The following is a 12,829-nucleotide window of genomic DNA, read 5'->3' as shown; positions in this document are numbered from 1 at the left end:
CTGCTGTGCCTGAAGATGAACCTCGTTAAGCAATCCTGGCTCTCTTTCACCCTGCTGTTAATGTTTCCCTTCTCAACAGCAGTCCTTTGGCCACCACTAAAATAGTTAAACTTCCATTTATTTCTGATCTGAAGTCATCTCTGCTAAGCTCTCAAGTGTCATAGGGAATCTGCCTTTCTTGAATACAGCCTCTGAGGCTAAATGGCACCTTTCACGGATGTTCACGATCAATCACTTCACACTGCAGCTACACTATCTTTCAATAAAATTACTACTTCTGGTTGAGGATAGGGAACTGGCTCTGTGACTAGACAGGATCTACAGCTGGCCATAAATCCAAATTTTTGACACTGTACACCAGCTACAGAGTTGATCTTAACTATACATGTCTTTCACTATCATAGAATCACAGAACAGTTAGGGCTGGAGGGGACCTTCAAAGTCCATCCATTCCAACTCCTCTGCAATAAGCAGGGATATCTGCAACTAGATCAGGTTGCTCAGAGCCCTGTCAAACCTGATTGTGAATGTTTCCAGGGATGGGGCACCTAGTGAGAAGATTATGGTTTTGAGAAGACACAGGATTTCACCAACCTTTGACAGACTGGCTTCAGTTTCCAGTTCTTCACATATCACACAGAAAAGCAGATAAAACATTGACAAGCTGTCCCTCCAGACCCTTTTCCACCTTCAAGCCATGAGCTGCCTGAAGGAGAATCAATAATTTTTCTACTGCCTTCCACTGTTTACTCCTTTCTGCTTTCCCCCGTAACTGCCTCTAAACTGCTGTGACTTTCTTTCAGAGAGGCTTTAGGGAAACTCTTCTGCAGGGGAAAACCCCAGATATTACCTGCAGACACAGAAGTAGTTTAGAGTGAGTTCAGAAATAGAGTAAAATGGGGTCTCCATCACTCACATCATGGCCCTGAAGCCATCTACATCCTTCACCTTTTTATTGCAGTCAAGTCCCACCTGCTTCAAGGTCCTGTATCTATCATCATCACCTCAAGATAAAGTCAAGGCTACAAACAGGCAGTCAGTTCCTGATGAACTCTGCTATTAGCTGGACACAGGATGACCAGTGGAATTGGGCAAGACAACTAGAAAGATGCATTAGGGAAACACTGAGAGACACCTGAATTTAAGAGAGAAAAGAAGCACACAACAATAGCTACAATGTGCAATAGTGAGAAGCCTAAGCTGATCACAATCAAACTCCAAAATGAAATTAAGAATAAATTCCTACATATGATTATTCATTTGATAGAGCAACAAGGGATGCAAAGCCTGAAGTAAAAGATGAAGAACAGCATGAACAACTCATAAAAAGATGATGGCAAATCGTGAGGGGCTTGTGAAAGGAGGACTGAAGCAAAACTTTAATAATGGCTAAAAAAGAGCAGGCTGTGCACAGAAGAGATATTAAAGAAAAGATAGATGGTAAGAAGAATTTAAATCTATAATGTAGGAAGTATGGCCAGGATCCAGGGAGTGTTATTCATATTATAAGAAGATACAGCATAGATAAGTACAAAGCACAGCATGGCAAAGCCAGCAGCATGAGACTCTGGGCAAGCACTGTGAAAAACAAGCAGAAAAGACATATGAACACTACAGGCCAGACAATGCAACAGAGAAGAAAAGCTGGAGGGAGAATAGTTTTTGGGAAAAATAAAAGGCTTCACTTGGTAATGCTTGTGACTTATATTAGAAGATTTGGGCAGGGAGAGACAAGGAACACATGAGGAAGGGCTTTATTTCTAAACAATTATTTAAGAGGCTATCATAGGAAGGAAAAAATAGGATTTTTCTCTTCATTGAAGGGAATGTTCAAGGAAAACACATGAGAGCATGAGAGAGCTTAGGCAGGAAATTAAGAAACAGCACAAAACAAAATACAACCATGAATTTAAATTACTTTCTAGGCTCTCAAGTTGAGAGTATCACAAAACCACTGAAAAAAAAAAAAGGAAGTTGGTTCCAGAATAAGACTTGTGGTCTTTCAAAATAGACCACTGATAAACAGCAAGTGAATACCAAGGAAAGCCATATATTGCAGAGAAAATCAGGGATAATTTAACTGTTCAGGCTGTCAGTAAGGAAATGGGCTACAGGACCACTTGAATTATTTTCCAGCTATTTTCCCCTCCACTTCTAAGATTTACTTGTTGCTATGGTATAAGGTACCATGCACTGACTAGAAGCACTGGTTTCAGTAAGTTCAAGACATAAAGAAAATGTACATACAGGTGCTCCAGGCAATGGGAACATGTCCAGTCCCTGAGATGTTTCTATGTTCTGCCCTTCATGATAGTCCTTTGTTTCTCTTTTATAGAAATTTCAGGCATTTTAGCAATGCTGCCCACTGCTTGGAGACAGTTCCTAGTTGAAACAATAGCTACTTATAATGTTCATATAGGTATGTAAAGTCAGCAACAGAGAGAGTGCTCTGGAAAAAAACAAATGCAGAAAAGGAGAGCCAAGATAGGTGTGCAAGTAAGTGCATGTGAACTCCATTTCTAACTCAGTGCTGTTTGTCTCTCTTGGGTGGAAGTGATCAATTCTGACTGTCACAAGGTGTGCTGGTCCCTTGGCACCCAGTGCCACACCTGCTGGTACTGATACCTGTCTGTGTCAGGCTCAACTCAGGCTCTCTGTTCAGAACTTCTGACTATCAGAGAGAGCCTAGAAACAGAAAAATCTAAACATTTACCCAGTCCACTTGCCTGGAGCTGAGGCTGGGTTGTCCCCTTCCTGGTGTGAGAAGGTGGGAGGTGCTTCCCTGCAGCTGGAAGAAAGATGTATGTGATGAGGCAGAACTTTGGAAAACACCTGAGGACCTTTTGGTGTCCCAAGAACATTTTCTCCGTGGTGGTTTCAGAAGCAGAATCTCGCATGGTGCCTTTCAGCAGCAGATATCTCAGGGCATCTCACTGAGCAGATATCAATACCTCCATTTCAAAAAGGAGCAAAAGAAGGAAGAAACATCCTGCTGAAGGTAGACTCCTCTAAAACCTCTTGCATGCCAGCCCAGCAGTCTCTCCCTTAAGCTGCCCCGCCTGCAGCATTATCAGAACAAGTGAGAAACAGCTATTGATTTATTGTGCCACAGGCTCTGAGGGACAGCTCAGGCACTGAAGACATCACAGCCTGCAGCAGCCTGGGTCTGGAGGAATGCTGAAAGACAGTTGCATCCAGTGTCTCAGCCACCCCGTGGGTGCATTGCCAGTGCTCACTTCCAGCCTCTGGGACAGAAACTGCCTTGGGAATTTCTCTTTCTGCACTGATCTCTCAGCTGACCAGTAGCTCTCTTCTGGTGGTGTGTCCCACTTCCTCTCCCACCCTGCTCCTGAGTAAAATGCTGCTTTTACTGGCTTCAATGAGGCAGTTGCTACTGAGAAACCAGAAATCCTATAACCACTCTGCTCCTCACAGCCAGCTCACAGGGATGCCTGGAACTGGGTGGGGTGTCCATTGGGCAGTGAAGGAGGGGCTACAGGATGTCACAGCAGGACCCTGGGGTTTGGTTCTGACTACATTGCTTGTCAGTCCCTGGAGCACTTATTTCAAGTTTCCTAACCTTAACTGCACTGCCTATAAAACAAGCATCAAGCAGCATAATCTCCTGTACATCTGGGGCAAGTGGTTTCATTCATTAATCTGGCACTGGACTAAGAAAATCTCAGAAAAGGCAGGAATTCCAGTTTTTCCAATTTTTTTCCATACACCCACAGTAAACAGCCTGTTTGTTGTTCTCTGCAAGTTTTCCTGTGTCAGGAGACATAATGCACTGCACAATTTCAAATCTTTGCCATCACAGAAAGGGTATTCTCACCATAACCCAGCACACAGCTGATTTTTTAGCTGTGGTTTAAGTCAGATTGCAATTGTGTAATCAGTATTTCATCAAGGCAAGCTGCCAGGGACAGAGAAGATGTAAATCCCAAAAATATATCTGTTCTGATGAAAAAAACCTTCCTGATCTAATCCACAGAGATCTCAGCTCTCTGACAGCGGCCCCTCCCAGATGCAAGCACTGACAGGTATGATACGACCTTCTGCATTCTAGGGTTTGTCATTTCCACTGAGATGTTAATCAGATCCTCCCCAGCCAGCTTCCTCTACCACCACACCAAGGGCCAGGCAGATTAGAGGCTCGTCCAAGATTCATTAACTCTGGTTCCCTGCATTTTCATAACGAGCTTGCAGTGCCATCCATTCTTTTCAGCCTCCCCCCGCAGTGACCAGGGGGATCAATTTTCTAACACAGTGAGTGGAAGCAGCTCTCACCAGCTCCAGGGGAAAGCAGAGTCATGTGGGTTTTCCCTGCATCAGGTCCCAGAGGAACTGGCACAGAATTGGAGATATTTTTGGTTTTTTTAATGTTGATCTAACCATAGGGTCTCCAGGGACCCTAACACTTTGTAGCACAATTCTTTTTGTTCTGGCCATCCTGTGCCCAGGGCAGTCTGCTCTCCACTGGCACTCATGACAAATCCCCTCAGAGTCTGGCAGGGATAAGGGTTATATTCTTATAGAAGGAGGAATTTATCTGTGACTCTTCATCCTTATGCTAACTCCCAAAAAAGGTCCTTTTTTCCTAGGAGATAAGTGGCATCTGATTCACCTGACATCAGTGGGACCAGGAGTGCTCAGCCTTCCCTTGATGCCACCCCAGAGCACATGTTGTCTTCCTTCTGCTCAACCATCTTTCTCCCAAATCTCCAGTCTCATTACCTTAACTGGAGCACATCTTCTGGCTGTGACTGAATACTGAATTAGGCATTTGCTTTAATCTTCCTCCTCCTCTACTCCCAGTCTGTCTCCTTCCTCTTGGGATCTTGCATGGGGTCGTGCCCACCACACAATAGCTGAGTTCTGCATCACACACCTGCAAACACTCTGTGTGTTTCTCTTGTGCAAATAGCAAACCCTGAAAAATGAAATGTTTTTTTCCATGGGCACACAAAAACCACTCTGGTGTTCTCCAGCTTGTGGCCACCCATAGAGCAGTGCTGAATGCACTGGGCAGCAGCATGGCACATACCCGAGCAGCAGGCAATGATGTATATGAATATGTCCACTGCAGTCTCACCTGTGGTGTGTGACAAGTGGGGATTCTGTTTCCACCCCAGCTGGTGCACAAGGGTGCTGGGGATACACTGGGACATGCTTTCCACCACTCTTTCCACCTCCTGTGCCCACAGCTGCCTTTGCTGTCTGGCATTCAGTCTTTACATGTCTCCAAGTACTCCTTCATAAATAGAGGAGACCACACTATCAGAGAAATCCATTAGTAACAACATTTAATAACTTTGATAAATCCATGCCAAAAAATGCAAATACCTTTTCCACAACCTCCAGCTACACCTATGCTACATGAGAAGGACTAGCCATGCCAGTCCTTTAAGATGCAGCCAGCCACTTGAGTGAATTGAATACATTCAATTGACTTCAAAGAACCTTTGAGTGCTCAGCAACTTGCAAGAGATTTGTTTATAGAAATAATCACTTTCAGAAGAAAAGTGTACATGGCACTTTTTCCTCTATCTCCCATTCAGTTTTACCTCTAACAATAAATCACAAGACACTCAACATGGAATGACTTGGCATTGTATTCATCTAGAAATATTTCTTTCCTGTATAAACTCAGATTAATATTAATTCTCTCCAAGATAAAGGCAGCTAGAAATAATTTGAGGGCATAAAACTAGTTTTCAGCATTCCTGACACTTCCCATTGTTAACAAACAGATGATCTTATAATGGTAAAGTCAGAGGAATAATTCCTCTCTTATACAAGGTCTGATTGACTAGACATGACAGATGGTGTTTTTATTACTTTCTGTTCTAAAAGAGGCCTCATCTAATGCAGTCCAAGCTGTGTTATAGTCTTAACCTCCCAGATAAGCAAACGCTGTTTCATCAGGTTAATGGATCTTTACTTGATTCAGGAAGGCAATTTTCCTTAAAGTTATTCTAATCAAGTACTCAGAGCCCAAATTGTCCTGCCTGATTGACTGCCAGCAACGGGTAAATCTCTCTACTAAGAACCATATTTATTTTCAAAGAGGGAAAGCAACTTATTATTATTATTATTACAGAACCAATTCTATCCTGTATTCAGAGGCTTCTCCTGTACTGGCTTTTTCTGCAGTTGCAGAATTAAAGACAAAAGTATAGTTAATGGAGCCTTTCTCTCAATAGTTTTGTTAAATAACAGGCAGGGAAGGAAAATTAGAGAGGTGGCCTGCTGTCTATTGATACCCCCTCAATTAACTGCCCCTATGGCAATAGCATCTGACCCTAATCAGCACAGAACTCTTCAAGCAGACTCGCCCCAACCTGTCTTCCTGCATCCGCCCCAAAATTGAGGGCTGCCAGCCCCAGCAGCTTTGCCACTAGGCTCAGAAGTGACAGAGGACTATCCCCTTTCTAAAAGAGAAGCTGTGAAGGAAAAGCAGTGCCTTAGGATGCCCCCTGAACGTCCCATCTCCTGTATGGCATTTGGCTGCACAGGTGGTTTGGTGGCACAGCTGCATGGAGGCACAGTAACAGCACACATGAGATAAGGATGGCAGTGCCCTGCTGCCTCTTTGCTGACTCTGGACACTCCAGGCAGAGCCTGCCAGCCCTGGGGCTGTCCAGGCTGCTTACAGAAGCAGATGGGAGGACTGACCTCTCCTACTCTCTTCCACCTACTGCAAGACTGGTCTAGCAACTAAACCCATGTGAGGACAAGGAGAAGAGCAATCACCTCAAGGCTGTCAGGAAACATACAGAACACGTTGAATTCTTGCATAGAAACAAGAACTGAGTCCACAACTCCTGAATGATCATTCAGTCAGTACTTTTACTTCCCAATGCACATATTAGCTTTTCACACAGCCTCATAAGCAGAATTGGTAGCCCTGATGCCCCATCAGACATTCAATATTTGATTTCCACCACCAGAAAATCTGACCCCCAGGAGCCTTGGCTGGAGCTTTCAGAGCAGGCAAAGTGAGCTTCTTAACAAAAAAAAGGTTCCTTTGCAATTTTCAGGGAAGCTGAGCTGTTCTCCTTACAGCTCTGCTGAAGTTATTGATGCCTCAAATGAAACAATCATTCTCAATAATTCTTATTTACCAGCCACCAGATTTTTAGGGTTTTGTCATGCAGAGAATTGTTATATTGTTATATTAAGGCAGGCATCTTAAAAACACTGATTATTCTGCAGGAATGATAAAGCTATGGATAGCAGGTGAAAATACTGTGCTTGAATCAGAGACTCCCAAGCCAAAAATTCAGGAAGTATGGCTTGGCTCAGGCTCAAAGATCAGAAGTTTCCAAGCTTCCTCAAATGTCTCTTTTTCAGGTCCTGTCATGTAGCCTGTCACATTTAAAACACACAGCACACTTCAGGAGAGACAGCCTTTTAAAACAGTGCTCTCCTTGAATATCATTGTGGGGTTGATTGCACACACCTTTGGACTCAGAGCAATCACCACTGCTAATTGTTCAGATGGGGGATCAATAGAGAGGCATAACTTAAAAGCCTGTTACTTGTGGAGACAGCCTCAGGGGACAGCCCTGGACCTGTCCCCACAGTAAACAATCCCAGAAGAAGTAGGCATCCATCCCTGTTAATTACTGATGGGAAGTTAGGCATGAGAGCAGAAGGAGGAAAAGATGAAACCTTGACTCTTACTAGGTCTCCTCTGCTACACCAGTTTTGTAAATGAACAGTGTATGGTGTAGAGAACTTGTCCCTGGGCCTGATGCAAACCCCCATAAATCAGGTGAATAGACCATAAGCAAATTTCCCTCCCATCCAGTTTCCAGTGTCTAGGAACAGCTGACTCTAGCTGCTTTGGAACTGCAAAGTGGCTCCACAGCAATTGGATAAGCTGCCCCAGTAGGTTTCTCATTGCCTTTATTGAGTGTTGGGTCAGACACCACACACAGAAGTGTCTATGATCAATGAACCCATGCTTTGCTAGTTCTCTGCAAAGGAACTTATTCACAGTTAATCCAAACCAACTTCATTCATGAAACTGGCTGGAAATCTCATCAGAACAGGCTTTGCAGAGAGATTTCTGACACTTTTGCTTCAAGCATCAGCTGAAAATAGAGCAAAAGAGACTCCAACTTCCTCTGAGTATTTTGTCAGATCTGAAGATGGGTGATTAATTCAAAAAACTAATAGAAGCTTGCTCATTTTCCACCTTTTGCTTTTCTTTCCCCCTATGAACAGGGGTGTTTTTTCCTTAGGCTTATATGTTTTTCAGAGCAATTTGTCACGTAGTTTCTGAAAATCATTTCAGGTACTTAACAGTATTAGTGATCTGTAATACAGGCACAACAGGATAGTACAATACAGGCACAACAGGACAGTAGGTTGCCTTATATGCTTCCCAGATTTCCACCTGGATGAGCACACATCTTAGAAACAGGTTTGCAGTGCAGATTTGCACAACTCTCATTCTGAAGCTCTTGCATGGATATTTTGGACAATTGCCTCCAAACAGCCCACTCCCACCAACATTCCACACACAATGTCTGTCTGCTCGAGCACACCCAGCCAGGGAACATGGGAAGAACAGGAACACAATCCAAGCATGTTACTTACGGAAATCTCTACGGAGAGTCTCACACAAAGGTGTCGGCGGAGTGTCCCCAGGTGGAGGCATTTCCATGGAGAAAGCAATGAAATGGTCCAATGCAAAAGAAGAGCACTATGACCTGTTTAAGCTTCAGGATGTGTCCAAGATAAATGCAGGGCATGAAGTTATTTCTTCTTGTACTCACAGCAGCACTTGTATTCCATGGTAACGTACAGAGAACAAATGGCAAAACAAACTCTTGGCCTCACAGGAACATTGTTCTGTTTGTTGTCCCAGGAGACTTTCAGTTAATCTTCATCTGTGGGTTTGGCCAGAGAAATGTACTGGTGAACCTCCCCTCTCTGATTTCTCTATGCAAACTTGAAACTTCTTGAGGATTCATTAACTCTTTACTTCATCATTTCATGTATTTCAGATAGTGTTTTGTATTTTCTGTATCACTCAGTGGCTTTGTAAGTGCAGAGTTATTGGTGAGGTCCCTTCCCAACTTGCACATGTTCCAGAGCAGGGCTCAAAATAAATAGCAGGTCATACAGAGAGGGTAGACAGCCAAAACAGGTACATTGGACCTAGCTTGGCCAGACCTGATCTCTCTCTCTCTCTTAGCCCTAGAGTTTTCTCCTTTTTTCACATTCTCTGTTGGGGAATGGAAAGCAACTCAAAGGGTTTAACTATATCAAAACTGATCAGTAAGCAGAATTGATGCCATATGTTTTCCAAGAGCTCATATTCAGCTTAATGCCTAAAATTAGATTTAGGCTTTGGTGATTGACAAGCAACTTCTCCAAAAAGCCAGTCCTCCTGTGAGCGCTGAACATTTCTCAGGCACCCCCAATTTCTTTCTACTCATGCAAGAATCACTTTGCCATTCAAGTCCAGGTTACAGTGAAATAGGAGCAAGCCAGGCAGGTAGACCCGTGTTCCTAAGGCAAAGCAACCCTGAGTGTTTTAACTGAGAAAGAAAAGAAGTTTTCACTTGCTTCAGTCTTGTCTTCATAATCTACTGCAAAGCTGAAATTTGCTGCTCCTGAGAGCCTGACACAGGTGGCTGACCAGCCATCCACCCAAGCACCCTATGCTTCATCTCCACAGCACCCAAACATCTCAAATGCACCAGCAGCTTCCCCCTGGTTCAGGCCCAGATCTCCAGAAAATTCAATAATTTCAGTCCAAACATTCAGGTTGCTGAACCACCTTTGGCATGTTAGTTGTGAAATAAAGATGATTGATGAGCAGTGTACAGATCTTTTAGAGGAGATAAACCAGACATTCAAGATGCTTGTGGCAGAATAATTCAGAGGACATGATAAAATGCCATTGCATTCCTTGAGATGAAAGGCCTGATTCTCCTCTCACCTAGGCTCTGCATTGCCTGTGAAGCCAAACCTATAGTAAAATGGCTTGATAGGAAGAATCCCCTCCTTGAATGTTGGCAGGACTGCACTGGAGTGAGGATATCTGGGTCACAGTCCTCAGTAGCCCCTGGCAGCCCAGGGAACCCAGCTCATTCCCACAGTGAGGATCCTGCAAATCCCTGGAGTATGGGGGCTTCCAGGCTTCCCAGCATAGAGGCAGGAGCCTGGAAGCCCCAAACCAAGCTTGTTTTTTCCATTGCTGCTTGTGGCAGGGAATCCCAGACTTCTGGGATCTTCTACACACCTAGATAGGCCCCAGTCTGATCATACCATGGGAACAGCCCTTCAGACTGCAGTACAAGCATCCAAGCCTCATATGGCTAGGTCATGGACACACAGCCCTCCTCAGAGACAGCAGAGAGAGGAAATGAGGTACATAAAGGCTGGAATTTAGGCACTAATGGCTGTGAGATCACCAAGGAGAAGAAAGAAGGGAAGAAAAACAACATGAAGGGAGCTCATTTTGCCATAAAAATCACAGACAGTAATACAAAATCTTTGTAAAAGATTCCTTCTACCTCAGAGTTCATGCACAGGAAGAAATCTGTCAAGGCAAACATGTCCCAAGAAATGACCATCTGGGAAATGTTGAGGCTGCTCTGCCCAGTCCCCTCAGCACATTAATATGTCAGGTCAGTGAAAACAGGGCTGGACAACACTTCAGGTTATAAAAAGGTCAAGGCTATTTTCAACCAGCTGCACTTGGTATGTGGAGCAACTCCAGCTCATCACATTTGTCTGCCCCTAATGCTCCATCCCTATGGGATTTCAGAATAGCTGCTTTGACCAGACTCAGTAAAAGCAAATAAATGTGTGTTTTTAAAAAGGGTTGTGTAGGAAACTTGCCATGTGTAAGTCCAGAATAAACAGGAGCCTGTAGAAAAATTGTGTCTGGTGGTTGCCACATAATAATAAAAGCTGGGAATGAATCACATGGGACAACCAAGGAAGGAAGAAATTACCATAACTGTGCCCAAAGAGAGTCTCCTCTCTGCAGTCTCACACTGCAGTGGGACTGAGGGTGAGAGGGATCTAGCTACAAGCCTGAGCAGTGTGAGACCAGGGATGCTGCCTCTTGAGTTATCTGCAGTCAGAATCACTGCCAGGTGCTCTCATGACTTTCTGTTGTATGCTGGTGCTACCCACAGCCAGGGAGACAAACAGGAACCAGCTCATCCTGCCCATCCCCATGTCAGTGAAAAAACAGGGATTCAGTGCAGAAAATTGACACCTAGGCACAAACACCTCCCTCAAGCCCCTCAGAGCACCAGGGTGGAAGATGGATCATTACCAATAAAAACAGAATGTTTTGCTTTCAAAATTATCTCAGGGAGTCAGCGTCTGCTGGAGCAAAAAGCCTATTTCATGAAAATTTAGCAGGGGAATAATTTAATGGAGCTCAGATAAAAAGCAGTCACCTGGAACCCAGATTTAGAAGAAATTGCCTTTTTTTTTTTCCAAATTACTGGTTTGGAGGTTAAATAAGGAATATTCATCTGATTTCACTTTTCTCGCACACTTTCCCTGATGGGTGCACTAATGAACTCTAAACTGAATGGCAAAATGCTTTCAGTCCATCTCCACACCTCCCAAGGAGCAAATTCTTTATTAAAAACTAATGATTCTCCTTTTCAAAATTAGCATCTGCAAGTTTGAGGGCAACTTCAAACCTGTAGAAAAAGAAGCAATTCCCTTTGCAATGATTAGGACTTCCTCCTTCTCACAAAAATCCCGAGGGCCCCTTAACTTGACTGTCTAGATTAAAGAGGGGCTTAGCTCTAATTGGGTAATTGCTGTGGTTTGTTACTCTTGGTTACTGCAGAGATTTCCTCTGCTGTGTCTTGGCCAGGCAGGGTTGCTTCCCTTGCATCTCAGTTCAGCCTTCCTCAGGTGAACTGTTCAAACAATTCCAGGTGTCACATATCATTGAAATACATATGAATATGTGCACATCCAGACAGTTTAATGTGCCAGCATCGTCCTGCCCAGCAGCAGGTCCCGCACCACGATGATGTTGGAGTCAAGCAGCTACAAGACCTAGTATGAGGGGATGCTTAGCTGAGGATACAGCTCTATAACATACATTTTCTTGAAGCCCTTTAGAGGGATTTGGAATCAACTGCCAGTGGATGAGAAGCTAATGTCTTTGTTTGCAGTGAGGACTGTAAAACCTCAGGATGTTGATCTCTGCTTCCTGCCTCATGCTCAAATGATCTCTAAGTGCTTTGTGAGGCTTCTTACACTGATTTATGACTCAAACCAAAGACAGAATTACCAGCATTTAAAACTAAGCTAGAAGATAAGAAAAACTAGTTCCCAGGTTAACTTTAGAACCAGTGGTAACCTCTTTGACACCATTTATAATACAAGAGATAAATTCCCTGACTTTTCTCCTCAAAAGCTCTTTCTAATTTAATCAAGCAGATTTACATTACACCAACTGACTTCTTTTCTAAGCAGAAAGTAGTCATTCACTTAAACTAGTGAAAAAAATATGGGCTTGCAAGGAAAGGAATTGAAAAGATTGTCTTTATATATGAAATCAGAGAGAGAATGAAATTTCAGCAATATTCAAATATGTAATTTCAAAGATTTCAGTTGTTGTAGATAAAAAATCTGCAAACACATCATAAAAGCTTTGAACAATTGAAACAAAACATGTCAAAAATATTTTGACTGACTCAAGCCATATTTTTCATGTTTTCATTCTTTTCAAAATACAGGCAGTTTGTTCTGCCTCAGGATAGGAAGATTTTCTAAATCTCAGACATTCTGGTGAGGTGGAAATGTGCATCTTTAAGTCTCTAAG

At 43.4% G+C, this 12,829-nt stretch overlaps 1 protein-coding gene across 1 annotated transcript in view; it reads right to left on the bottom strand.

The window, feature by feature from the left end:
* SLC15A2 (solute carrier family 15 member 2) overlaps nucleotides 1–8,701 on the bottom strand; it is a 61,866-nt gene extending 53,165 nt beyond the window's left edge. The window contains exon 1 of the mRNA XM_066553107.1: nucleotides 8,611–8,701. Coding sequence (XP_066409204.1) covers nucleotides 8,611–8,677 — 67 coding nt within the window. The 5' untranslated portion in view covers nucleotides 8,678–8,701. The remainder of the gene's footprint in view (nucleotides 1–8,610) is intronic.
* Between the last annotated feature and the right edge of the window lie 4,128 nt (nucleotides 8,702–12,829).

This window comes from Molothrus aeneus, chromosome 7 (assembly GCF_037042795.1).
Source record: "Molothrus aeneus isolate 106 chromosome 7, BPBGC_Maene_1.0, whole genome shotgun sequence".
Classification (NCBI taxonomy): Eukaryota; Metazoa; Chordata; class Aves; order Passeriformes; family Icteridae; genus Molothrus; species Molothrus aeneus.
Note: the sequence above shows the minus strand (reverse complement) of the source record. Positions and strands in the feature narration are given on the sequence as shown.